This window comes from Camelus ferus, chromosome 6 (assembly GCF_009834535.1).
Source record: "Camelus ferus isolate YT-003-E chromosome 6, BCGSAC_Cfer_1.0, whole genome shotgun sequence".
NCBI classification, from domain to species: Eukaryota; Metazoa; Chordata; class Mammalia; order Artiodactyla; family Camelidae; genus Camelus; species Camelus ferus.
In genome coordinates, this window is record NC_045701.1 from 82,584,794 (window position 1) to 82,611,922 (window position 27,129).

At 54.2% G+C, this 27,129-nt stretch overlaps 1 protein-coding gene across 6 annotated transcripts in view; it reads right to left on the bottom strand.

The window, feature by feature from the left end:
- Positions 1 to 27,129, bottom strand: part of CCDC88C (coiled-coil domain containing 88C) — a 121,874-nt gene that overhangs the window by 21,831 nt on the left and 72,914 nt on the right. For all 6 annotated transcript variants that reach the window (XM_032482519.1, XM_032482521.1, XM_032482520.1 and 3 more), the window contains 13 exons: positions 24,093 to 24,239; positions 23,302 to 23,446; positions 20,089 to 20,273; positions 15,683 to 15,820; positions 13,342 to 14,412; positions 11,286 to 11,413; positions 9,981 to 10,122; positions 9,416 to 9,604; positions 8,144 to 8,305; positions 6,620 to 6,897; positions 4,212 to 4,355; positions 2,378 to 2,564; positions 505 to 650 (listed from right to left, as the gene is read on the bottom strand). In XM_032482519.1, coding sequence (XP_032338410.1) covers positions 505 to 650; positions 2,378 to 2,564; positions 4,212 to 4,355; positions 6,620 to 6,897; positions 8,144 to 8,305; positions 9,416 to 9,604; positions 9,981 to 10,122; positions 11,286 to 11,413; positions 13,342 to 14,412; positions 15,683 to 15,820; positions 20,089 to 20,273; positions 23,302 to 23,446; positions 24,093 to 24,239 — 3,062 coding nt within the window. The remainder of the gene's footprint in view (positions 1 to 504; positions 651 to 2,377; positions 2,565 to 4,211; positions 4,356 to 6,619; positions 6,898 to 8,143; positions 8,306 to 9,415; positions 9,605 to 9,980; positions 10,123 to 11,285; positions 11,414 to 13,341; positions 14,413 to 15,682; positions 15,821 to 20,088; positions 20,274 to 23,301; positions 23,447 to 24,092; positions 24,240 to 27,129) is intronic.

Consider the following 27,129-nt stretch of genomic DNA (forward strand, 5'->3'; position numbering starts at 1 on the left):
CCCTGCCAATCCTACTGGTTCCCGGTGACCAGGTCATCATGCACCTCACAGGGCCCACGCCAAAGCCGGCAGAAGTAAATACTGCAGCACAACGGTCACCCACCCTCCAGACAACCCAGGGGAAAAGACAGGCGATAGAAAGAGATGGGTTGTGGCACCTGTGCTCAGCCTTGCATTGGAATTCTTTCCCTGAGGTACTTTTTGTTAGCATGGTTGTTATTTTTAGAAGTGAACTTAATTCCTAAAGCAGATTAAGAAGCTTCTGGCAGTAGGCAATGTCTTTGAAAAGCAAAAGAAAGCCAACTGCCACCGCTTGCAGAAACCCAGAACCACTCCAGGGGCACGGAGAGAGGGATGCCCTGGTAAGACGGTCTGCCCCCGCCCTGAGGGACCCCAACAGGCCCCAGGGCCGCTACTTGCCCAGAGCGGAGCAGGTCTTGGCGGGGGAGGTGGGACCCCTGTGCCGTCGCCCGCGTCCCCCCACCCCCCTCCACGGCCCCTCACATGTACTGCTTTTGCTCCTCGTGATACTGCTCCTTGTTCTCCATGTTCTGCTCGAGAAGCATCTGGTTCTGCTGGCTCAACAGCTGGATCTGGCTCAAGAGGTGATGATTTTCTTCCTCCAAGTTCCCCTTGAGGCGGGAGAGCAGCTAAAACAGAGATCAACCATGTCTCAAACACTGTGTGACCCCCGAGTCTACTGCTGGGAATCTAGCTTCCAAAAGGGAAAGGCCACGTGCGCCAAGATGCCTGTCTCAGGATCATCCATACTTGTGAATGATCCTCGGCGACCACACTGTGCAATCCGATAGCCGCTGGCCACGTGTGGCCGCTGAGCACGTAAAAAACAGCCAGCCAGTCGGCGCTGAGCCAAGCTATGCCACAGGTGGGAAACACAGCAGATTCTGAAGGCTGAACTAAAATAAAGGATGTGAAATATCTCATTAATGAGTTTTTGTGGTTACACGTTGAAATGGTAGTATTTTAGATATGCTAGCTAAATAAAATGTTATTAAAATTAAGCCCATCTGTTTCTTCCTTTTATTAAGATGGCTGCTGGAAAATTTTAAATTATATCTGGCAGCTGCATTATTATTTCTAGTGGATAGCTCTGTCCTAGACAAGAGTCAGCACACTACCTGGTAAAGACCCATGTAGCAAATATTTTAGGCTTCTGGGCCAGACAGTGGTCTCTGTCGCAAATACTCAACTCTGCTGTCACAGCAGGAAGGTGGCCCAAGACAGAATGTGAACAGCACGGGTGTGACTGTGTTCCAATGGGACTTCGCTCATTAACGTTGCCATTTATCTGTCAGACCATTTCTACTTGCCACAAAATAGGCTTTTCACCTCCCCAACCATTAAAAAGCATAAAAGCTATTCTTAGTGCACTGGTCATTTCAAACAGGTGGCAGGCGGGACTGGATTTCTGGGCTGAGGTCAGCCAGCTCTGCTCTAGAATATGTACACATGATTGGTGCAGTAGCAGAATGACAAGCTTCGGCCTCAGACAGACTAGGTTGCAATCTCCTTCTGCAGACCCCAGCCTGAAGTCCCCTGGGAAACCCTACAGCCCCTCCCTGGGTGGCACAGCCCACGGCAGGGGCTTTCCTCCGGCAGTGCTCACCTTTGTCTCGGCCCCCACCTCCTCCACAGGCCCCTGCCCCAGCCCAGCAGGCCCTTAGGTGTCTCCTGGGCCTCTGCGTCCTCATTCATGACAACATGGGGCTACCGTGAGCTCAAAGGAAAAGGCCTCTGAGAGTGTTTCTCACACACAAACCAGGAGAAGCTGTGTCCCGGGTCCCTGGCTGTCCTAGGGGCCACCTCAGAGCTGAGGTAGGACGCAGCTGCCCCTCCCTGCCTGATCCGCTTTGCCAGTCTTGTGTTTGAGTTAGTGGATGACTTCATCTGGGAGGGCGCTGCCGCTTAAGAAGATACTTTCTAAAAAGTGCACCAAAAGGGAGAGCTCTGCCCCTCTTGAAACCAGGGACTCCCGTGTAAGCTCCCTAACTGCCCCGGGATCAGGAACCAGTCAGCCAAACCCAAGCACGGAGGAAAATCTGTGCCATTTCTCTAGCACAGCGTGGCTATTGACATGAAAAGAAAAAGGAAACAGCATTGACCCAGCCAAGAGGACAGAGATAAAACAGTGCTTGGCTGTTTCCACGCACCTGCCTGACCCTGTGCAAAAAGCAAAGGTCAGACTGAAAAGGTGTTTTCTAACACACCCCTACCAGCTGTGGTGTCCTGCCCCCTTTCACACACAGTCTTTGAGCAGAGACGCCAAGGAGGACCCATCACGACCCCACTGAGCCCAGGGCTGTCGTCCCCAGGGACCTGTCCTGGGGCCCCGAGGCCCTGCCCGGCCCAGGCCCACCTCGCAGTGGTTGTCCAGCTTGGTCAGCGAGATGTCCATGCTCTGGTGCTGCTCCTTCAGCTCGTCGAACTGGGCCTGCCAGCGGTTCAGCTCCAGCTGCGAGTTGTTCAGCGAGGTCTTCAGCTCCTTGGTGTGGGCGTACAGCTCCTCGTACTCCCCCTTCAGCTGACGGTGCAGGAAATTCACCCTGGGGGAGTGGAGAGCCACAGGGCCAAGGGCTGAAGAGCGCTCCCAGGCCCTGTCCCAGCTGTGCAACCTTCAACCAAACCACAGCCTTTCTGGGCCTCAAAATGAGGGGGTTGAACAAAATCAGCGGTTTTCATCAAATTGTGTTCTTTGGGGTTCTATGAAGGTACCCCTGGTGCCCCCACCTTGGCTGGGGGAGACAGGATAGGCAGGCTCAGACACTTGCTTCAACAGAACACCACTGTTACGATCTCTTCTATATTTAAGGCTGTGGTATATCTGTCTACTTGGAAAAAAGGGTTCTGCTGTTTAAAAGATTTTTTTTAAAAAAAACACTGAACCAGAACATTTCTACTGTAAAACTCTTTGTCTATGCCCAGCTCTTGTTCCCAATTCCAAGCCCCTTTCTAATTTCACGTCCTGAGATAAAGATGAGATTCTGGGGGTATTAGGTAAACCCACTGAAATCATCATAATACTAACTATTATCCACTGGGCTTTCTTGGGGGGAAGATTTAGAATAGGAAGCTCAAGTTACAGGGGCTCACGGACTCCCTGTCGCTGTCTGGTCACTGCTGGCACTCTTCGCCCACCTGCCTGGCACCTGCGTTTGCAGCCTCTGGTTCACGTTAACACTGAGGACATGGCGGAAGAGGCAGTGTCACACGGTCATGCCACAGACAAGACTAGATTCAAACCCAGACTCTGCCCTGATGAGAAGACAGGCCCTGAACAAGGTGGCTTATTCTCTCCCCCATCTGTTTAAAACAAAAAAGCACAATAGTTCAGCAGAGTCTTGTCCCTCTCAGCAGTAACATTCCGTAAGATTCCCGAGACACTAAGTTAGCTCTCAGGGGAACACACAGGGGTGGGCTCCTGTGCGCCTCTGGTCACACATTATTGTCAGCTGATCAGGACATATCTTGTTTTATATGGTTTGTCTAAAGACACATTAGTGATAGGCTCACCAGCCGACAGCACTGTAATTCATGCCCCGAGGGAAGCTTACCTACCACCTGTATATTCTCCGTAAGGCACATGCCAGCCTTGCACTGAGAACACGAGACTGCACTTGAGTACTCCCCGGGGGGGGGGGGGCATTTAAAACACTGAAATCGTCACCAAAAAGCACAAAAATACGAAAACCATGGCACTAAACAGGCCACAAAAAGACCGCTCGTTTGCAGTATGCGCTGACACAAGAAGGCAGAAGTTAAGCATCTCGTTCATCCTTGGCTGGAAACGTGTACACCAGGCGACTCAAGCACTTCGCCCCCCACCCACCCTGGGGCAAGTCCACCAAAGCTCCCCGAGCACTGACTCGGGGCTCACAACAAATGTTAGCAAGGAGGTGTATTCACCGAGAGGGAGTCTGCTGGGTGATGAAAAGTACCTGTGGCTGAGACAATCATGGTCACCTCACGGAGGGAGGTGAAGACACCAGCTTAGACAGACCACTGTCCCCAAGCGTCACTTTGGTCCTGCCATCCCAGCTACCAGCTAGTTCCCTTTTAGCGCGTTACCATCCAGCTGTTAACGTGGCAGGGTTTGTGAGAATAAACGATTCCCAGGGCCTCCCCTGTGATCCGCTCTGAGCATGCTGAGTGAGTAGATCTGACCGGAATCTGCGGGTGGGGCCCCCGCTTACCTGTCCAGCTCTTCCCGCAGCCTCTGGTTCTCGCTCACGGCCACAGCGCTTGTCCTCTGCTCCTGCTGCAGGGCCTCCCTCTCGGCCTTCACAAACTTCTCCAGCTCGTCCAGCTCTGCTTTGTGCTTCAGCAGGTCGCCATGCCTGTGGGAGGGGACACCTGCTGGCAGCTTGTCCATGCCTTCTTTCTCTGCAGGTACCTCACACCCTGGGAGATGGTGAAGCCTCCACGAAGAAGTGGGGTTCGTCTAGTGGCTTCTCTCTGCAGAGCCGAGGGGGACGGGAGGCCAGAGTGCAGAGGAACAGGAGGGGGTGGCTGGGAGAGGTGGCTGGGGCAGGGCCAGAGCCAGGGTGGGGCGGCTCTGGGGGTCTCCTCCAGCCCTGGAACCACAGGTGTCTTCTTCCCATCCCACATGCCCCTCAACTCCCTGTCAAAGCAGGCCTTCCTCCCAGCCACCTCGGGAAGCCAGGATGATGCTAACTCCATGCGCTTCTCTAAGGGGTCTTAGTAAGTTACCAGTGGCCTGCTAAATGCAAACAGATCTAAAAGAAACCACCAAATAAACAGCTGAACACCACCACATATGACAGCTAATGTAACAGCGAATCCCCACTCAGCGGGGACTAGGTGACCCCCTCCCTCGGAAACCTGGCTCCCTGTTCTTGTATGGGCTGGGGGAGGGGTGGGCAGAGGCTAGTCCGGTGGGGCCCGGGCAGCTGCCGGGGGCCAGCTGTTCTCACACTCACTCACTCACACACACACTCACACACGTACACAGGGGACTGCTCCCGCACCCAGGCGTTACCCTCTCCCCCTTTTCATTTTCCTCTTTGTACTTTCTCCTCCGTCTCACTCTGTACAGGTTACCGCACAGCCATCTCTGGAGGGCAGCAGAGCACAAGGATGGAGTCCCTGACAAGCCTGGGCTGTTCCCCAACCCCCACCTGCTGTAAACTTCTGAGCTCACGATGACTCGAGAGCCCCCAAGTCTAAGGTGGTAACAAACGCGCCACCTTGCACCTTCCCCTCTCCAGCAGATCCCTCTCTCCAGACGTCCTTCCTGAGTTTTTCACACTCAGAGACCACCCAGCGTCCCAGGGTTTTCTAGCCTCGTCTCCAGACTCCACCCCGACCTCACCAGCCCCCACGTCAGCTGTATTTGGACTATCTGACTGGAGCCCAGTCTTGGGCAGGAATCAAGCTCAGAACCTGCTCGGGCAGCCGTATAAACACAAACTTTTGTGTGGCCTTAGCCGTGGGGCCGAGGCTCCCCAGTGTGGCCCAGTGAGAAGCTGGGCGGGAGCTTGGCCTGGCTTTTGGGGGCGATCTTTCTCAACCAGGCTGACGATTCCGGGGAAAGTCAGGCAAGGTCTGACAAATTAGGATCACGGGCTGACCATCAGGGACCCCAACTTCCACTTCCCTGTTGTAACGTCTTGGAAAAGTGCACCGACCAAGCACCTCTCTAACTATTAGTAACCACTCCTCTGCAGAACAGAACCTGAGTGAGTCTGGCTCACTGAATCCCTGGTGCGAGACAGGGTGCTCAGTAAGTATCTGGTAAGACAATGAATGAATGACTGTCTGATTTAAGTGTCAAATGAAATAAATATAGAGCCATCATCCCTGTGTTCCAGGTACCCACACTCCTGAACCCATAGCCCTGCTGCAGACACACCCAAGGGGCCTCCAGCCTCTGTCCAACCAGTAAAAAGTACTGAGTTAACACAGTGGTTCTGTGTTGAACCCTTCCTTCAGAGCCAGTCCAAACTCCACCTGCAAAAACCTTCCCCCACTGAACAGACAAGAAGAGTATCATGAAACCTTCACAATAATAACACATAATAGGACACGTGGGTGCCTGGTGAGTGCGGGGCGCCGTGCTAGTTTCAGAGTTGAATGAACACTTCTCACTCCACTTCACTGGTCAACTGGGTGCACCCCCGACCACGTCTAGACACAGCACTATGTACACAGGTGTCTACTAAGTGTCATGTGAATAAAGGTTGGGCGCAGGAAGAGGCAGAAGATGCTCGTTCTGGCTGGAAGGGATGGAGATCTGGGTGGATGAATGGGGTGGACTCCAGAAGGAGGCAGAAAGGAAGCACTGGGTGAGTGGAGGTGGGGGTCCTTAAGGGAGCAGGGACCCCAAAGCTGATGACAGGCTTTCCTGAGCTGGAACTGGCCGTGGCAACCCCCTTCTCCACCCAGGGCCCTCCTGCTACTGGGCCTTCATCTGTACAAACTCCAAATCGCTGAGGGTGACGCTGATTTTCTTTCCTTTGGGAAAGTTCTGATGCCCCAGATAGCATGACGCAGCAACCCAAGAGGAGAGGCGGTGTGGGGAGTAAGCGGGGGTGGGGACACAGACCCGGGGGAGCCCACCCCTCCAGCCCCCCACCCTCACCTCTCCCCGAGCTCCTTGTGCTCCAGCTCCAGGTTGCGATGCAGCGTCTTCAGGCAGCTGTGCTGGCGGATGAGGGCCTCGTACTCCGCGGACTGACGCTCGTGGAGCGCGCCCAGGTGCTCGTGGTCCTGCAGCAGGGCCTGGTAGGCGGCCGTCAGCTGCTCCTGCTGCTTCTGCAGGGACTCGTTCTCGCTCTCCTTGGCCGCCTGCTGGTTCTGCAGCAGCGTGTACTGTGCGGTGAGCGAGGCGCTCTGGGAGCTCAGAGTGGAATTCTCCACCTGCCGAGGGAGAAGGGGCTGACACCGAGAGACCAGAGACCCTGGGACAGGCAGAACCCAGCTGGGGCTGAGGACAGATCCACCAGGATGTAAGGAGCCGCTGGAAGGGGCCAAAACGGCATCAACTGACTGTCATGTGGGGCTTCAGCCCTGAGTCTGTCTCTACAGATGAGACCTTTCTGGGCAAATTAGGTCCTTTCTCTAAATAAGCTCCTTGGATACCCTCTCTGAATACTTTTAAAAGCCTATTTCTTAGAGGGGAGGATATACCTTAGTGGTAAGAGTGCGTGCTTAGCAAGCATGAGGTCCTGGGTTCAATCCCCAGTATCTCTATTGAAAGACAAATAAATAAAAATAAATAAACCTAACTACCCCCCCAAAACCCCTATTTCTTAAAAGAAGTAAACAGGGCATCAGTGAGATACCGAATACCTCAACACCACCACCAAGCACCTTAACCTGATATTTACAGAACACCCATCCGACAACAATCCGAACTTATCAGAAAACGGAAGAGGAGGGAACACTTCCTAACTCATTCTGAGGCCAGAATCACCCTGATACCAAAAGCAGACAAAGACATGACAACCACAGCAAAAAAAAAAAAAAAGCCAACAAAAACAAAACTATGAACCAATATAACCAATATCCTATTTTCTTGTTTCAACGGAACAAATCCCAACCTCTATGCCAAACAGTTTCCTGTTTATTATCTGACTCATAACTTACGTATTTTCAAACATCTTTCTCAGAAACTGCAGTAAATGCTAACTCATTTTCCCACAATCCATTAATCGTAAATAAAAAAACAACAACCTAAAATGAGTGGCCCAGAACTAGTTTTGCTAGATGCTCTCAACAGCCTGGGAGCCACCCCACAGCCCACTTCCCTCGTGGAGATTACAAGTTCACATTCGCTTCCGCCAGGTTCTACAGTGAAGAAACCTGGTTAACTCTGCTGAACCAAACTCATCTGATCTCAGAGCTGCTTTTTCCAAGTCATTCCTAATAGCATCTTAAGAAACAGACAAGACTGCAAGTAAAAGCAGAGAAATAAACTTTTTTAGCCTGTGAGCCATGGGTTTGGTCACTGAAAACCACCTTCAAAGGTTCTGAGGCTCGGAACCTTTGTTTACAATGAGGCTATCAAAAATAAAATAAAACCCCAAACTCTCCCACGCTTTGTCCTGCTGGTCAGGAGTCAGAGCGCGCTGGGCCGGCAGGCCCCCGCGGGGCCGCGCCTCACCTGCAGCTGGGCCGTCTGGGTCTGCAGCGTGGTGTTGTGCTCCTGCAGGAAGGCGCTCTGCTTCTGCAGCGTCAGGACCTGACTGCTGAAGGCCGTGTTCTGGGTCTCCAGATGCTGCAGCTGTTCCTTGAGCAGCTGCTTCTCGGCCTGCAGAGCCGCGTTCTAGGGGACGGGGAAGCAGGAGGCCAATCGGACACCAGCTCCATCCATGCCCGCCGGCCGTGGGTACTTGAGATGTAAAGAACCCTCAAGAGTTGATGCTTTGGGGGCCAAAGCCAGAGTCCACCGGTGAGAGAAGCAACATTTTCCCTCTTGGAAAAGACAGTCAACAGAATTGAGGGGAAGAAGCTACTTTTTTGTATATACTTCCAAGATGGAAATGAACACACGTGATGGGGATACTGCAAAGAACTGTGTGCGAGGCCAGGCTGAGCTGGAGTTTAAACCGCTTCATCCCTTCTCTCTTTAATGCTCTTGTTTTCTGTGATCACCCTGAGAATGCCTGTCTGCCAGCATCCTGCACAGGACCGGGAGTCAGAGCCTGTGGCCACAGCCTCACCCCACTCAGGGGTGACAGCAGGTAGAACAAAGAGGTCCACACTCCACAAGACTCATAAAGACCAAGTAAAACATGCCACCACCTGGGCCAGGACGCGTGGGGTGTAGTCTTGCACTGTCCCTTACTAACGTGGGACTTAGGGTCAAGTCTCAACCTCTATCTCACCTTTCTCACCTGTCAAATGATGAAAATCATCATTATCTACTTTATAAAGTCATTGGGAGACGCCAAACAAGATCAGGGATTTAGACACACAATGGCAGACTTTCTCTGCAATTTTGGGGTTTGCCAACCATTTATTCCTGCTGTCGTGGTGGGGAGGCCACCCCACATGATACGTAAACAATGGTCGTATCTGTGATCTAATAAAATCTCATTTACAAAACCAGGTGGTGGGTCGTAGTTTGTCACCCTGCGGTAGAGCACTGAACACCATGGAAATGGAGCGCTGGTGTGTCACCTACAGGCCAAGTGTGATGGGCCGGAGGCAGAGAGCACATCTCCATGGGAAAACATGGACACGCCCTGTCACGTCAGAAAGGCTGAAGGGATCTCAGGTGAAAAGGAGCCCACAGGACTCGCCAGGAAACTCAAGAAGTGGCCTACTAGCTCTGGGTAGATCTCAATAGCTTCTGACATCCTGGGTCCTTGATGGAACATCGAATTCCCACGCTATCAGGGGACCCTCGGCAGGACACTCTCTCCCCACTCACATTGCGTTCCAGCTCGATGGCCCGGTCCTTCACGCGGAGAAGCTCCATCGTGGCTTCCTTGTGGCTGGGCCCCCAGGACTCCTTCCCCGGGTGCCCAGTGGCCAACGCCCCCACCGGGTGTTTGAAAGAGTTCTGCGCATGCTTCCCCTCCTCCTGGTTCTGTCTGAGGATCTCACACTCCTTCTTCAACTGTGGGAGCGGGACACGAAAGCAGACTTGGGGCAGGAAGAGGCACAGCTCAGATCCCAGCACCAAACCCATCTCCTCCGCACACCCGACCCCTCGCCAGGCTCTGGTGTGTGCACCAGGCAGCCACCGTTGCTTTCAGGAGGAGGGCATGTGACCTTAGTCCTCTGCAGAGATGATGGAGGGGCAGCGGCCGGGACCCAGTCCTGACTTTATCCCTGTGACTGGCAAGTCTTCTCCTTTCCCTGAGCCTCAGGTGTCCACTCCAGACACCTGCTCCAGAAAAATGGCATCCAGGCTGCCCCTCTGCCACCCAGGTGAGGGTCTGGAAAAGGTGCGGCGGGGACCCAAAGCTTGTCCCTACGGGGGCTGCTCTTACCACCTGGAGCTCGTTCTGTAGTTGGTGATTCAGGCTGGCTTTCTCTTCTACTTGCGCTTCTAAGAACACGATCTTTTCTTCTTTCATGGCTAGTGTTGTTTTTAGTGCGGATTCATTTATGCTCTCCAAAATCTTGTATTTCCTGAAAAATACAAATACGTAGTAGTATTTATCTGCCTCTTCCACCCATGAGCTCCCAATCTCTCAGCTGCCAACACATCCTGTCCTCCATGAAGCTGGGTTCCTCATCACCTTGCAGCATTTAGCCCAGAACTGCAGGAGCCAAAACCCCTCCTCGGGCTCCTAGCAGAGACACATCCGTGACACCTTCACTGCTGTAGCTTTATAGGTGCCGTCTTAGGGAAGTATTATTATAGCCATTTTACAGATGGGAAAACTGAGTCCCAGAAGTTAAGTGATTCATCCAAGATCACAGGGCCAGATACTTGGTAAGTCTGTTTGGCCTTTTCACCACACCAAAAGGGTGTCACATTATCTGGCATGTCAGTTACAAGTCCAGCAATAGTTCAAGATGATAGATTTCCTTGAAAAGTGAGATGATTTAGGGGGAGGGTGTAGCTCAGTGGTAGAGTGCATGTTTAGCATGCACAAGGTCCTGGGTTCAATCCCCAGTATCTCCACTAAAAAAAAATTAAAAAAGAAAAAGAAAAGTGAGGTGATTTAGGAAAGCACTGGAGGCAAAAGCAGCAATGGTTAAATTGTTAAAAATTAAAGGGCTGGCGGAGGGAGAGAGGGGTGACTAGGTGGAACACAGGGGACTTTCAGGGCAGTGGAAGCACTCCGTTACTACAGGGGTGGATGCATGTCAGTACATGTTTGTCAAAACCCATAGAATGTGCAGCACCAAGAGTGAACCCCAATGTCAACTGTGGACTCCGGGTGAGGATGACGTGTCCGTGTAGGCTCACAGAGGGTAACACACGTACCCCTGGTCGGGGTGTTGGTGGGGAAGGGCATGAACGTCAGGGGAGGGGCTATGTGGGACATGTCTGTACCTTCCCCTCAATTTTGTTGTGAACCTAAAACTGCTCTTAAAAAGTCTATTTTTTAAAAATTAAACTTTTTATTGGACAAAAGAAATCCCTTCCCCTCCTCCCTGGGGAACTCCAGGAAGGAGACCTGGAATGTAAAGGATTTCGGCTCGAGGAAGCACGTGACAACAGGCCCTGGGCTGTGAGGAGTAACTGGAGCCCTGGAGCCGGGGGGCACGTGGGGAACGAGCTGTGAAGCCTGCAGCCACGGGGGGGGGGGGGGGGGGTCGGAGCTGGGGGGTGGGGTCCTCACGTGTCGCCGGTGCTGTTATCATCCTGCAGCAGCAGCTCCTTGTGCAGGCCGACCTTCTCCAGTTCCTGGCTCAGTTTGTCCAACTCGCTGCTCAGCTGCTGGCTCTTCAGCTTCTCCTGCACCAGGTCCTGCAAAGGCAGTGAAGACAAGGGTGGGACAAGAGCCCAGCAGAAACGGCCGGGAGGGCCGGGCAACCATCTCCTTGAGTCACGGCTGACTCAGGTGTCGCGAGGGCTGAGCGGGTGCTTCTCCGGGGATGGTGATCCCCAGGATGTCTTCAGAAGGGAAGGGATGAACACACTTCCCAGCCCGCGGCGTTCAAGACACCAGGCCACGCGGTAGTGTGTCCAGGATGGATTGAACGTGCTCCAAACACATCCAGATGTATGTATGAAATACCATTTATGTTGCCATTTGAGGAGCGGGTCTGAATTCTGCCAACACGATTGCTTTCTCTGTGAAGTAATGTAATCAAATGCTCACTGTAAAGAATTTAGAACAGACAGAAAAAAGTCCAAAGAGGAGAAAGATTTTACTTTAAACCCTGGTTTTGATTTACTTTTCAAAAGTGGTGTTGACCTCATTTAGGGGTTCACTGACTCTGGTCCACACCTCTGTAGCTCTCCAGAGCTACACCAGTTTTCTGTCTGGTGTCACAGCTTGTATGCATACCCTTACCAAACCCTGACAACATGACGGAGAGTAGTGCTCGCCAAACATTCGGTCTGCTCCCTCCAAATGTCCCAGACATCCAGCAGGTAGGTAAAGCCAGGTGACCAGTCCTGGCAGATGGGCTGGGGGTGGAAGTGATGTGGTCACCTCCCAGCTGTGGTGTGGAGAGGCCAGTGTGCGAACTTCCAGCTGCCTCTCTTCTGCCAGGGCAACTGCCCAAAGTCGTGTTAAGATGAAAGAGTCAGAAGATGAAAGCAGCCTGGACGCTGAGCCACGGCACCGAGGACAGGCTCCCCAAGAGTCACCTGGACTCTGGTGAGAGGAAAACTAGCCTTTGACATGGTACGCCCCTGTGATTCTGGGGTTGTCTGTAAATGCAGCGTCACGTAACCTATGCTTACAAAAGCGGGGTCGTGTTGGTGTTTTGTATCTCTCATCTGCCTGCACTGATTTTTTTTTTTAAACACAGAGATCTCTCTGTGTTCTCTGAATCTATTTCCTTTTCTTCCCTGGCACACAGCTGGACACACTCCCCAGCCTCCCTGGCATATAGGTAGTGTGGCACTCACCGAGTTCTGCCCTGTGAAGTGGGTCCTTCTCACTCACTCTCCTCCTCATCTACCTGCCACGGGCAGAGCGGCCAGAAGTGGCTCCACCACGGCTCGGCTGAGCCACGGATGGAAGAAACCAGGGGCCTGAGTCACTGCACTTAAGGCCACCTGTGAGCAGCCACCCTGAACTCCTACATGTGTGGAGACTCAACCTCTGTGATGGGCCGTTCAGATGCTGAAGTCGTTTACTGGAGCAGTGACACCCTCACACACTGCAGGAAAGCCCGGATGCAAAACACACCCGGGAGAAGTAGGACACATACTTACTAAGAATCTGTGAAAAGTCATACCCTTTTGATTCTATAATTCCACTTCTAGGCGTATCTCCTAGAAAACAGTCATGAAGGTGCATGTGTGCAAAGACATCCAATGTTATTTAAAATAGTGGAAAAAACTGTAAATAATCTAAATGTCTAGGAAAAAACCCACAGTTAAGTCTATAGAATTAATACCTTGCCACCATTAGAAATTGTGGCTTGAAATCTATTTAGAGCAATGAGAAAAGGCATAATAAGTGAAACACAGAATAGGGTTAGGATGCAGAAAGTAGGATTTCAAGTGCGCACATACACAAATGCACTCGGGGAAAGATGGAATAAAAATATGCCAAACTCTCAGCAGTGGTTGTCTCTGCAATGAGAACATAACAGGGGATTCCTACTACTTCTTCATCCCTCTGGGCATTATTTGTTTAGAAGCAGGGGACACATTCCCCACCTCTACCCTGGAAGCTCCGCCGCCCACGTCAGAGGCGCTGCCTGCACCCGGCTCACCTCCCTCAGGGTGGTCAGAGTCCTCGTGTGCATGGTGACCTGCTTGGTGAGGTCCCTGTTGTCCTTCTCCAGCTCCTTCAGCTTGCCGGCCGCATCCCGGCAGCGGGCCAGCTCCTTGTCCAGCGCGCGGCTCTCCCTCTCGGCGGCGGACAGCTTGGCGGAGCTGTCGTCCAGGACCGCATCCTTGAGCTCCACCTGCTGCCACAGCCGCTTGGCCTCCTTCTCCAGCAGCTTCTTGTCTTTCTCCAGCTGGGCCACCTCCTGCTCCAGCGCCTTCCGGTCCTGCTCGGACCTCTCGAGCTGCCGGTTGGCGAGCCGGAGGGCCTCCAGGTCCCGCTGCAGGGCCTGGTTCTCGGCCTCCAGCTCCCGCAGCTCCCGCTCCCGGGCCTGCGCCTTCTGGCCGCCGCTCTCCAGGCTCTGCTGCAGCCGCAGGTTCTCGGCGCTCAGGCTCTGGTAGCTGAGCTCCAGGCGCTCCGACTTCTTGCCCAGCGCCTTGAGCAGCTCCACGCTCTGCCTCAGCTCCTGCCTCTCCCGCTCCAGCTCCTGGTTCTCCCGCTCCATCTGGGCCACCTTGGCGCCGGTGAAGCGCATGGCCTCCACCATTCGGCGCAGCTCCAGGTTCTCCTCGTCCAGCTGCCGGTTGTCCCGCTCCAGGCCCGCCAGCTGCACCGACACGTTCTGCAGAGCATCCAAGGACTTGCGCAGCTGCCGGTTCTCCAGCACCAGGCCGCGGCTCTCGCGCTCCAGGGCATCCGCCTTCTCCCCGGCCGCCTTCAGGGAGCTCACCTTCTGCACCAGCTTCCCCTTCTCCTCCTCCAGCCGCCGCAGCTCCTGCTCCAGTTCCTCCGCCCGCCCCACCTTCTCCTGCGCCTGCTCGAAGGCCCGGTGCAGCTGCTGCTGCTCCAGCTCCAGCCTGCTCAGCCGGCTGCTGGTCTCTGTCACCGTCTGGTGCAGGGCTCTGTTCTCCTTCTCGACGTCCTTCGCGCGAGCCTCACTGCTGACCTGCGACCTTTCCCGCAGCGACCACACCGCCTGGTTGAGATGATCCTTCTCTTGCTCAAGATCTTTGATCTGTGGGAAAACACAACAGGAGAGACATGGGCTGCGGCGCAAACACAGCTCAGGGATTTGGGGCCGAAGGGACTAAAGCACAGGCCCTGAAAGACCATTCCCATAGCGGAACCAGAAGTAGTCCTCGTGCTCCCCAGGGGCTGACATGGACACACGGTGAAGGCCACAGAGATCCCTATGGAGACAGTTCAAGTCCAAACACATTCAGAGCAGCCAGGATGATTAGAAACATAAACCCCGTCTCTCCCTCCTACTTAAAACAACGGAAGTCATCCCCTTGGTAAGTTTACCCTGGTCAGCAGGACCCCTATGACCTGGCCACCCACCTCTTTGGGCTCCCTTATGCCCCTCTCCCCCTGCAGACCCTGCACCCAATCTTCCCTCTGCCCTGGACACCCCCTCCCCTGGCCTTCAGCATCCCTAGACCCTCCTCGTCCTCTAGGGCTCCATGTGAGCGCCAGCTCCTCAGGGAAGCCTTGCCCCATGACTCTACAGCGCCTGTATCCAGCAGAATTTTTTCCTCAGCAGCACACATCTCATAACACCTTGCTCGTGGCCTGTCATCCTGCTCTCTAGCTGTAAGCCACACCTGGACAGGGGCCCTGCCTGTCTTTTCACCATACGTGGCACCATCCCAGCCCCCTTTTTTGCTCTACTTCAGAGGCTGAAAAACTCAAATACCTGGTGTCAGGTGTGGCCAAGGAGATGTGATAGCAAGGTCCCAGGAGGGCTTCCCTCTGCCCCTCACCCTCCACCTTCTTCCTCCTGTTCCTTGAGGGGGTGCAGCAGCCACTGCTAAGACCATCAGGACAGAAAGAGAGGCCTGGCCCCTGGATGGCATCCCTGAGCCCTGTACCAGCACTGGGTGGCCTCCTACCCAGGACTTCTTGTAATGGGGAGCAAATAAACCCCAGAAGTTTGTCAAGGTTCTCAGTGTGACAATATGGGCGGATCCTTCTCTGATGTGTGAGGCTGTCCTGTGTGTTACAGCGTGTTTGGCTGCATCCCTAGCCTCCACCCACCATGTGCCAGGAATATCCCCTCTCTCCTCCCCAAGACCCGATCATCAAAAACATCTTCAGGCACTGCCAGCGTCCCCTGGGAGGCAAACCCGCCCCCACTGCTGACTGAGAACTGCTGGTTTGGCTACAGCTAGGCTAGGGAACTGGTAATCCACGTTTCCCTGCTAAACTACTGGGAAATGGCTAAATCCTTGACTCTCCCTCCTGCAGGCTGGGGTTCCGGGAGAGCCATCCCTGAAGGCACCTACCTGCCTGGCCCTGTCGGCCTTCAGGGTCTCCATGTCACTCTGCAGCTGTTCTTTCTCTTTGATCAGCTCCTCACTCAGGGTCTCCAAATCCTGGTTACTCTGCTTCTCTCTCTCCAGCTGGATCTGTAACTTCTCAATCTGCAGAGCCAAAAGACCCCGCCATGCAACAGTTGGCTTCGCAAAGCAGACTATGCTTTAAAACAAACCAAAAACCCATCAGCCCTGCAGAACACTTTAACGGGACTTTTCTCAAGGGAAAACGTCCAGGCCTTGCTCTGAAGCAACCTCTGCACACCCTTGACCCTCAGCTCTCAGCCCACAACTTGCATTTCCAGCTCATAGAAGAGGAAGCCCCTGGGACCATCGGTCAGCCCCTCCCAGCCCACCCTTCCCCTCACCTGGGTCCCTTGCTTCCTATCTCAGGCCTTGTCCACTTTCCGGAGGGTCGGACTACAGGCCCAGGGTCAGCACGGCTGGATGCCCTGCAGGGGCTTCACTTGGTTGATGACCCTCCCATTCACCCAGCTGCTCAGAGTGGTCTTCTGAAATGTCTCTCCTCCCTCTTTCACCCTCCAAGTCCCCAGGTCCTGTCCTCTCTACCCAAGCTGCTCTACCGTCACTGCCTGCCCTGGGCTGAACCACCTTCCCTCTGGGCTGGACAATCACTCAGTCATTGTCCTGACATCAAGTTCTTCTGCTGGGATGCACCAGCCTGGCCTAAAACACAAACTACTAGTTTATTGTGCCTAACATCTGGATAATGTGGTGAATGCAGATTCTGACTCAGGAGGTTCAGGGCAGGGCCTGAGATTGGGCTCCCGGGTGATGCCCATGCTGCTTCTGCATTCGGAGGGCCTCAAGGCTGCTGTGGTCCCCTCCCAGTGACATCTTAGCATAGGGGACAGGTGTTGGGAAAAAGGCATGACTCTGGTGTCACAAGGACCATGGTTCAGAGCCCAGTCCCTCCCTACTAATGATGTGACCACATGTAGATGGCTGTTCTAAAAAGATGGATTGCAAAGATCAAATGGTTCTCAAAGCTTTGAAAGATCCTGGGTCTTGGGCCACCAATCAGACCCTCAGGGATAAAACCTTAGATGCCAGTGACCCCTGTGAGCAGAGGTCTGAGCTTGCTCTGGTTTAGCCCATCCGGGCCGAAGCCTCGCACGGACAGGATTCCAAAGCTCCTGGAAGGACTGCTGCACTAAAGCAGGCTTTGGCTACTTGTCCTCAGTGAGGGGCGCCCGGCCTTCCTGCCCCGCGGGCCTGATGCTCTCAAACCTCCACGGAAGGAAGCAGCAGGAAAGTGCAGAGCTGGCCGAGCGAGGCTCATACTCACATCGTCACTTCTTTCTGTCAGCACCTTGACCCTCACCCCAACCGGGGGGCCCTCGCCTAGCCAGGCCGACAGGAAAACTCACCACCACTTGTCTAAGTCTTTCTCAAAGGCAAGAGCACCTTTCTTATCCTTCCTTATCTCTGCCCCACTTCCCAGCATTGAGGCCTGGGACTGAGCCGGGCACCAGGGATCACCATCAACAGCAGTGCCTCCACCTGGCGGAGTGGCCATGAGGTGTAAAGGCAATAAGCAGTTGTCTTTATTAATTGCCGTACTCAGGGGGACATGGGCCCAGAGGGGCTCAGTGACTTGCCCAAGGCCTCACAGTGAGGACGAGCTGGGACATGGCCGTGGGCTGACCCCAGGCCTCACTCGCAGTTTGGGGCCTGCCAGCTCACCCCCTCAATCTTACTGTTAATAGTTTACCCCTCTGCCCCTTCTCTCCCAGAGAAAAGAATATTACTCCAAGCTTTGCATTTCTTAATGTTGTTGCTTCTCATCCAAAGATGCGATTTCCACATGTCTCATTCCCACCCTCTATCCTCCCCCTTGTCTGGTTCTTCCTGCGATGGAGCCAGAGCCCATTCCTGAAGGACCTCGGCGAACTCGCTGGGCTGAGACGTGGTCTGGCTGCAGGCCTTCTGGCCCTGAGGGCTTTCCGTCCTTCCTGAAGCACCTGGCTCAGGCTGGAGGTGCAGCTCCAGCTCCCAGAGCACGTGGGTGACAGGGACCTGCCTCTCAGCCCCTGGCCTCTTCTGCCTTCCCATAGTAAGTCCCTTACTAGGGCTGCTCCTCTCCCTCCGAAAATAAGGATTCTTTACTTCTTGGATCAAAGAACAAATTCTTACATCAACACAGATTTACAGTCACAGGAAGGAGGCAGCTCCTCTAAGGTCCACAGTTTTTGCAGCTTCGAAAGAAGGTTATTAACTTCGGAGAACTGTGGTTTCCAGACATTTCAGGCCTAAGCGAGCCTGCAGTCTGGGCTGTGCTTGGGGAGAGGGGAAGAGTCAGGCTGGCTCCGGGGGGTCTGGGCCACCGGGTGGTCATGGCCCCTGTGGGGCTCACCAGGGCCTGGGGGTTCATCTCTTGACTGAGAAGTGTCAGCTGGTGCCCAGACACACCATGTGGGGAGGAGACCAGGAAGGTGGGATGGCTGAGGTCAGAGAGAGAAAATTCAGGAGGAGCTGAGCTGGATTAGGGATAAAGGGTCCTGGGGGCGAGCCCTCTTGCTGGAGCTGAGGTGTCCATCCACCCAACACTGGGGAGCATCTGTCAGTGCCAGGCTCTTGTGGGGAGAAAGGAAAACCACCCCTGCTGGGTCAGGACAGCTTCCGTCAGGCCAGGGGCGGGCTGAGCAGGACGGGGGAGGTGCTCTGGCAGGCGGAGGGCTGCCTTCCCAGGGCTCCTGGCACTGGACATAGGACTGGTCTGGGAACTGCGGCACCTCCCTTCTGCCAGGGATTCTGTGCCAAGACATGCCTCCTAAGGGCTGCGGCAGGAGAGGGCTGGTGTCCTACCAGGGAACCGATCCCAAGAGGAAGCAGGAGGGTGGGACCCGAGAGACAGGGGGCTGAGGAGCAACACCGGGCCAGCAGCACCCACTGCCATCCTGCTTGTGCAGGGGAGGGGCCAGGGTGGACCGCAAGGCTGGGGGCAAAGTGAGAGCAGGCCTCACTACTACACTGCAGGCTTTCTGCGGCAGACCCATGAGGACCTGCAGAGTCAAAGGTTCTCATCTGCCTAAAGGCTGATTCTTTTTTCATCTTGGCCGAGATACCTTGGACTGCCATTTATAAAGACATCCCCTGTGCCTGGCCCACATGAATCTAAAAACCCTTAACTGTCCGGCTGCCTTCCCTGTGCTGTTCTGCATCAAGGGACTTGGCATGAGACCAGGGTGGGGGTAGGGGTTTTCTATTGTCCTACAAAGACAGGACAAAATATTTGTTGGCTAAAATGCTGCAAGGAGCACAATGCTTCAAAGGGACAAGAAAAGTGAGTAATAGAGCCTGGGAGGTCCCATGAGGGGACTCAAGAGACTAATTCACAGAAGGAGGAGCTGTCGCAAGCCTCACCCAGAGATAAAGTCCCAGCAGAGCCAGGGCCAGCGGAACCCAGGCCTCTGCCTGCAACCCATGTTCCTCCCACCAGCTCAGTGAACGAGGCTGGAAGGACTCATGGGCAGGTGGGACACCCAGCAGCTCCAGTCCTGCATGGTGGTCGGCAGCAAGCATGCTCCACCTCTCCCTCAGCTGGACTCTGGCGGCTGGTATACTCAGAGCCCACGATGCGACTGGTGCCACCGCACTGTCGGCTCGGTGTACTGATGCCCTCTGACCCGGACAGACCAAGACAAGGGGCCTCTCAATGGCCCCGTCCTGCACCTGAGACCGAATCCCCAGTGTGAACCCCAGTGGGGTCTTTGTAACCGCAGAAGGAAGACTGGCTCTATAAGCCCGTCTGCTCTCTCAGATGTCTGTGCTCCCGGGAGGACCGAGGAGTGTCCTGAGAGGCAAATACAGTTGGGCCACCTCTTCTTCCCCATCCCGTAAACCAAGAAGAAGGAATGAGCACTGATCCTGTTTCACCACCAATGCCCTAAAATGGCCCATCAACGGTCCCTCCCTCCCACACGTGTGTGTGGGGCTCACATCACTGCTTCCTTGCCCCTACGCACACCCTATGCTTTCATCAGGGCACGGGTTTCTTTTCACTGAGCACTTACTATGCACTGGACCCCTTACATACACTAACTCATACAGTCCTCACAGCATGTATTAGGTGGGGGGCCCACTAACCCCATTTCACAGATGAAGACAAGGCACACAGAGGTCAAGTGGTATGGGGACACACCCTCAAGGTGAAGGTGTGGGCACAAGCTGCGCTGCCCCTCAACTCCTCTCAGTGACTGTTCCTCTGTGACAATGAACTGTGGCTTCCCTGGCTTCTGCACTTCTCCCAGCTGCGCGTCCTCACCACCACCTGCCTGCCGCGCCTGCCCACCTCCCGGCCTGTCTGGCAGAAGAGAGCAGGGGAGGGCTGTCCGCCCGCCTGGCTGGGTTACCTTCTTGCTGAGCTGCTGGTTCTCCTTCTCCAGCTCCCCGCACTTGAGGCTGCTCTCCTCCAGCGCCAGGGAGGCGTCCCGCAGCCCCTGGATGGTGCTCTGCAGGCTCTGGTTCTCCTTCTCCAGCTTCAAGATGCGGCTAGAGGCGCACTCATTCAGCTCAAACACGAACGATTTCCTGGAGGCTGAAGTATGAGGTAGAGTCAGGGCCAGGCTCCAGGAGCCTCTGCCCCCACCCTCTGCCTCCCACCCTGAGTTGGGGCCATCGGGTCCCCATGCCCCAGTTTGGGGAGGGGCTTCTGTAGGTCAGCTGGGTGTCCCTCTCCCGCATTTCATGAGGTGCTGTCACTGTCAGTGCCCGAGAGTCCCTTGGGCAGTTACGGTCCCTCCACTGGCACAGCTGGGTCCAGAGCTTAACAGGAGAGCAGATTACAGTGAAGACATCTTAGCCAAGTAAAAGACTGTGTTAACGGCTGGGAATTGTTTTTTACCAAGCTGCCAACCTGACTGTACAAACTCAAGGATCTTAGAGACTAACAGAGATGTCAAACAGGTGACATTTCCTGTGCCAGCTTTCAGAGGAGTGCAAGTCTGGGTGCCTCAGCCGGAGGGGCATGATAACCGACTAGTTATGTCTGCCAGGGGTGGTAGAAGGCTCTGTGGGTATGCATGCCCAGTACCTGCCATCCCTGGATAAAGTCCTCTGGGCAGAGATTTCATTTTGTAATCCCACAATTACATTGGAGAAAAATGAGAGAGTACATGTAAATTGCTGTAAAAATTCTAAGTGAGATGAAAATATAAGCTAAAGATAGAAAAAGGCTGATTATCTACTCTACTTTCTTTCAAACAGCTTGAATGCAAATGGAGAAGGGGGGACAGACCTGCGAGTCAGGAAAGCAAGTTCTTAGCTCCTTCCTGCTACCAGCAGGTGCATGACTTTAGCTAAGTTTTGAGGCTCTTTTGGGAGGAAAGAAGAACGTATGTGAAAGCCCTTGAACGAAGGGGTCAGGGTTGTTCCATCCTCACCTGCCCCATCAGTGCTAGGTACTCAGCTCTGGGAGCCTCATCACACTGTATTTCTAATACCACTGCCCCCCTCCAACCTGCTTCTTATTCAGCTCCCCAGGGGCTGGGGCACATACGGGAGGATGGCTTTCACAGTGAGCACGTCAAGCTGGAAACAAACGTGTGTGTTCAGACCCTCTGGGCAATCATAAGGACTGAAGGGCATCCGACACCTCCTTTGAATTCTCATCTTCCACCAAGGATAGCACGACAGACCCAACAGGCCCGAACGTCCTCAAGACCCCAAGCAGACAGCTGGTGCAGCAGCAGAGGTGGACGGAGCGTCTGGGGCCCTGACCTAGTCCCAGCGCTGACGCACATAAGCACACGTGCATCTCAACATGAAAATTATGCTACAAAGGAACCAAAACAAAAACTCTGCTAATTCAGAGCCTGTGATCATTCGGATGGTACCTCTGCAGCACTCATGAAAAAAGAACATTTTAAAAAATTGTGGTGAAACGTACATAATCTAAAATTTACCATTTTAACATTCTCAGTGTTATGCAACCGTCACCACCCCCATCTCCAGACTTTTTCATCGTCCCAAACTGAAACCCTCCTCAGGGGGAATCATTCCTAAGGTTCTACAAGTCCAACAGTGGAACTGACCACAAGCCTCACTGAACTTTCATAAGAACCAGGGCCTCGAAGACTATTAGGATGACACAAGTCTACTACTGAGTGCCATGCTCCTCAACCAGAGCGATGGGATACAGTTTAATAAGCCAGAGGCAATAAGAACAGCCCCTTCCTGGTGCCCGTGGGCCAGGCAGATGTCATGCTTCACTGTCACCTCCTGCAAGGCAGCTTCACTGCCTCCATTTTGCAGATAAGGAAACTGAGGCCTAAAAGAGGTCACCTAGCTAACAAGTGGAGGAGGCAGGACTTTAAGCCACGTTTCTCTGACTCAAGAAGCCACCACACCACACACGGCAAGGTTCATGAAGCTCTGCCTGCATTACGCTTTCACTCGAGCCAACGTTCACGAACCCCCAGCTAAGCGCCAGGAGCTGGAAGCACCAAGAATAAATCATGCTCATGGACCTGAAAAGGGCCCACGAATTATACTGAGTAGTCTAAAGAGAGGAGGCTTCCTGGGTTTCTAACAGAAAAATTCTCATTTGGTCTGAGACTGTCCCAGGCAGCCTGCACAACCTCTCTGCTCCACCAGGGGGCAGCGGTCCTCCCCGGTGGAGCCGTACTCCCAAAGCAGGGAGTCCCGGAGATCCATCCACAGGCCCCAGCATGGTGCCCAGGCACCAAACCACAGAAATAACCGGCCTCTCTCACAGATTAATAGTTAAATGAACTGACTTTAGGTTTGGAACTGATGGGACCTCTCAAAGAGAAGACAGTCCCAGCTACTTTCAACAACCTTTCCCTTATTCTTGGGGACATTTAACAGAATTGAAAAAGCAACCTCCTAAAACCAGCCGAAAGCCCCACCTCGCTCTGAAAAGCTCTCGGCAAACAATAACTCACACCATCAGGTGCACGTGTTCTATTTTTGAACTCAGGAACTGGCTTATTGTTTGCCGGGCGCTGCAGCTTCCTGCTGCAGGGCTGGCTGCTGCCCCACCCACCTTCCCCTGGCCGACACTTCGTCTGTGCAGGGGCAGCGGTGCCAGCACAGGAGGGAGGAGAGGAGGCCTGGGTCCTGCGAGAACCAGTCACTTAGCAGCCCCCACCCAGGGAGACAGAGAACAGACTGCATCCGTCCTGCCCAATTATGTAAATGAATGGAGGGAATAATGCCCAGGGTACATTTATAGTGGGGATTAGTGACCACTGGGGACGTCTCCTGCCATCCAGAGCTCTCAACCATCAACAGATAGGCCTACGATGTCCTCCGGGTGTCAGTGTGCTATAATCTGGAAGCTCCTGGGACTGTCCATATGGGAACTGGGAAACCTGGCAACACTTAATTTGTGTTTCATGTCCTGACATCAAGGCTGCCAGACGCCTCGTGTCCTCCTTGGGGAGAACGGCAATAAAACAGCTCCAAGTGGCAACTGGAGGAAATCCCATTTTCTGGGGGTGAACGGATGGCCTGACATAAAGGGCTGAGAGCCAAGGGCTTGGCTCCTCGGATGAGGAAGCGGCCGCAGCCAGGAGGGCTCCCAGGTCCCCGGCACTGCCTACCGTCGGACAGGTCCGCATTCCTGGACAGCTGCTCCAGCTCCCAGCCGAGGTGGGCGGATTCGTTCATGCTCTGCTTCTGTGCAATCTCGAGGACCATGTTTTCTTCCAGCAGCTCCTCAATTCGCTTCTTATCCGTGTCCCGATCCTAGTGTAAGGAGAGGGAAGCTGTGAGGATGTGGCTGGGGACCCCCTCTGCACAGGCCTGGCCCCCATGCCACCACCCTCATTCCCTGAGGATGAAAGGACTCCAGGCACCTGCTCAGCTCCCTGCACAGAAGTGAGTCCAACAGAGGGCCCAGCTGTGAGCATCACAGTCACGGAAAGATATCTCGCCCTGGCAAGCCTGGTGACAGGGACAGGCCCAGGTCTCTGACTGAACACTGTCTCAACAAAGTGACTTATGGCCCAGGGCTTTAAAGTGAGTACCATAGTGACGGTGGCTTGGTCGTTTGAGGGAAGGCCTAACATGCCTCGAGAAGCCTATAGAGAAACTTACAAATTGTAGCTCAACCCACACCATAAACACCAGCAAAGACCCTTCTTGCAAAAGGTGCACAAGTACACCCACGTGTACAGAAAAGGAACACAGCGGTCCCGCCCTGTCCGTCTGTGGGCGGGAAGCGGAGCCTGGTCCAGCCCGCTGAGCTGAGCACGCTACTCTCTGCGGTCAATGGGTTACCGTGTCGGCAGCAGCCCCAAACCCAGTGACTGAAAAAATCAGAGGAGGGCACGGCGGAAATGTGAAACTGCCCCCAATCTGTAGCGAATGTGGTGACAAGAGCTTGCAGTACCAATTCCAGGTCGTGAAGCTTCGACTTCAGCTGCAGGTTCTCTTTCTCCAGCTCGTGAACTTTATCGCCCCGGGCCCGAGCGGCCGTCAGCTGTTCCTCCAGCATGGCCTTAGTCTCAATTAAAATGATGTTATCTTCTCTCAGCTCCTGGGCAGCAAGAACATGCACAAGAACCATCAGATAAGGGCACCTGGTTCATGACAACAGGGTGCAGAGACCACAGCTTTCCCAGCCTCCAAATCAAAAACAAACAATCCGGGGACGAGGCCACTGCTGTGGAGTTTTATCTCCACCATTTAGCACCTCTGCCTTTTTCAGTAGGTCGGGCCAAACCGACTTTCTCTGCTGAAAGGAAAAAAATCCATGAATCAAGAAAATATTTAAATTTGGGACAGTAACACTTCCCCAGTGTCTACTTTCTGCCGGCCACAGTGCAAAAGCAGCTACAGCCTCGTCTGGCAGGACAAGCAGACTCCACTGACAGACTCGAGACCTCACGGAGACCCCATTTCCTTAACAAGGAAGGGGTGGGGCTACGAGTCTGTCCTGGGTTCGAGGGCGGAGTCTAGTCCTCTGAATTCGACATTCATTCCACTGATGGGTCCTGGAAAAAAATAGCTATTCAGACAAGCTTTTGTTCAATGCACAGCTCATATCTGAGCATTTTACATACATGCTTTTGCAAAAACAACAGTTCTCAGCAGTCTCCTGGAAACAGGTCAGTCTTTAAGACAGTTAAGTCATAAACACATGTGAACCCATAGTAAGTGCCTCAGCCTCCTGTGTGTCAGGCACGTGCTGGGTGTGGAACGTGATGGCTGTTCCCTTGCAGAGCCCTTCACGGGCAAGGGTCCACGGGACTCTCACTCCCGTGCACACGGTCCAGCACGCAGTGGGGTTTACCTCTTTTACCTCATCTCTGCTCCCCTCCTCACCCAGTTAAGGGGCTTCTCGATTTCTCCTCTCCTGGAGCCCTTCCAGCTCCGCTCAGCATCTTGGGGCACTGAGGTTCCCCGGAACGCCTTCAGCTTGCCAACATGCACACCCAGAATTGTGTCAGTCTCTCCCAGTGGGCCTGCCCTGCCTGCCGGTTCTAACAATTGGGAGCCCCTGCTCATCCACCACTTGGTCATCTGCCCTCATGGGCCAGAATCCAAGACTCTTGGTAGAGGGGAAACTGCATGCCTTCCAGTCAGCAAACACAGTTCTGATCAAAGCCTGGCAGCCTTGAAGGGTTTAGTCATTAAAACTCTAGATTCACCTGGGCACCCTCTCTCTGCCGGAGAAGACGTCCAGTGTGTGGTTGGCCCCGCACCAGGTGCTCCCTGTCCCCGCCTCACTCACTCTTCATGGCAGCCGTGAGGGGAGGCAGAAGTGCCTTCCTACGGATGAAGAGGCTGATCTGGGTAAACTAAGGAATAAGCCCAAAGGGACAAAGCCAGCAAGCAGTGAAGCTGGGACTCGAACTTGGGCCACAGATCTCCAGACCTGTATCCTCTCCACTGCCCTCAGGCTGCCTGCAACCCATCCTTGAGGGGCTCCTGTGGGTAAGAGGCCCAGACTACCAATAACAGTGTGAGCCACAGCAGATAGAGGGGCTTCAAGCAGGAAGAAGACCTGGTCCTCTCTCTCCGGCAACTGTCTCCACTGTTCTCACCTCGCGTTCTAGCAAGACTGCCCACCAGCACTCCCCAGTATCACCACACTCTCGAGCCCTGAGCTCCCACACACAGCCACCCCTTCGTCCTCCCGACCAACTTCTACTCAACCTCCAAAGCCCAGCCTGAGTTGCCCCCTCTGAGAAGTGCTTAAAGATTCCCTCTGTCCCACCTGCTGAGTCAGGTACTTGGGCTCCCAGAGTGCCCTGGGCACACTGTGAGGCAGCGGTGAGCGGGACCGTCCTCCTTCCCCAGACTGAACTCCTCGGGGTAGGACTATTCCTCGTCTGCTCTTGTGGGCCATAGAAGTGTTAATGAACACCTGTCAGCTGAATCATGCCCTGATATGGGAAGTGGGCCCTGAAGGCCTTGGAGATTTCCAACACTCAGGGACAGATGAGGGTGACCGGGAGCAGAATACAGCAGGGGATAGGATAATTTCTATTACTCAAAAACGTCTCAGTTTTCTGGTGGTGTCAACCTCCACCACATACTAGGCAACAGAAATAAGGCAACCAGCCTTGCATACCCCACCACCCAGAAGTGAGAAGGCACATCTGTAAGACGCTGTGCCCAAGCTCCTACAGCAAGCCAAGGGCTCAGCCCGCAGGGGGACGCCCAGCTCCTCGCCTCTGGGCATGGACCTGACCCCAACTGAACCAGGAGGCTATTTAAAGGCCTGGCCAACAGCTGAGAGGCCACATTTAGGAAGTCACAGGCCAGGCCTGACGGCCAGTCCCCAAGTGGCTGGAGAGCCGCCCCTGCTCGTCTACATGGTGACCGGAGCAGTGATTGGGAACGTGGGCTGACGGGCTCCCATCCCAGGCCTGCCACGTGCACTAGCAGCCGTGGGACCTGAAGCAAGTGCATGTCCCTCGACTGTGGATTCCTCCTTCCTGTGCTGGGCACGAAAACAGGGCTGGGGCTAGATGCAATACCGCACATGAATAGTCCCTGCCCAGTGCCTGAGGCCAGGAGGCAGGTCAGCAGCCATTATCACCGTCTCTTCATGCCCCGTAGGACACTGTTCAGTCCAGTGTTCAGTGAGCACCCACCATGCAACAAACACTTGTTTCCAGGGGTGCCTCCTGACCCCTCAAAAGCACCAAACTCCAGAAGGTGGGGTAGAATCAGAGAAACAACCAGCTCCTTCACACTGCACTCAGACTGCAGCACCAATGGACCCCCAAGGAGTGCAGAGCAACAGAAAGCCAGCCCCTTAGGTGGGGGGAGACCCTGAGTCACGCCACTCAGGGCGGGCGGACCTCCCACCCAGTAAAGATCGCCCCCTTGCTAACCTCAGTCTGCCCGCAGTCCTAGACGACTCACCTGCTTTTAAACTGTCTGACTGGGGGACTGCAGTGGACAGAACCGTAAAC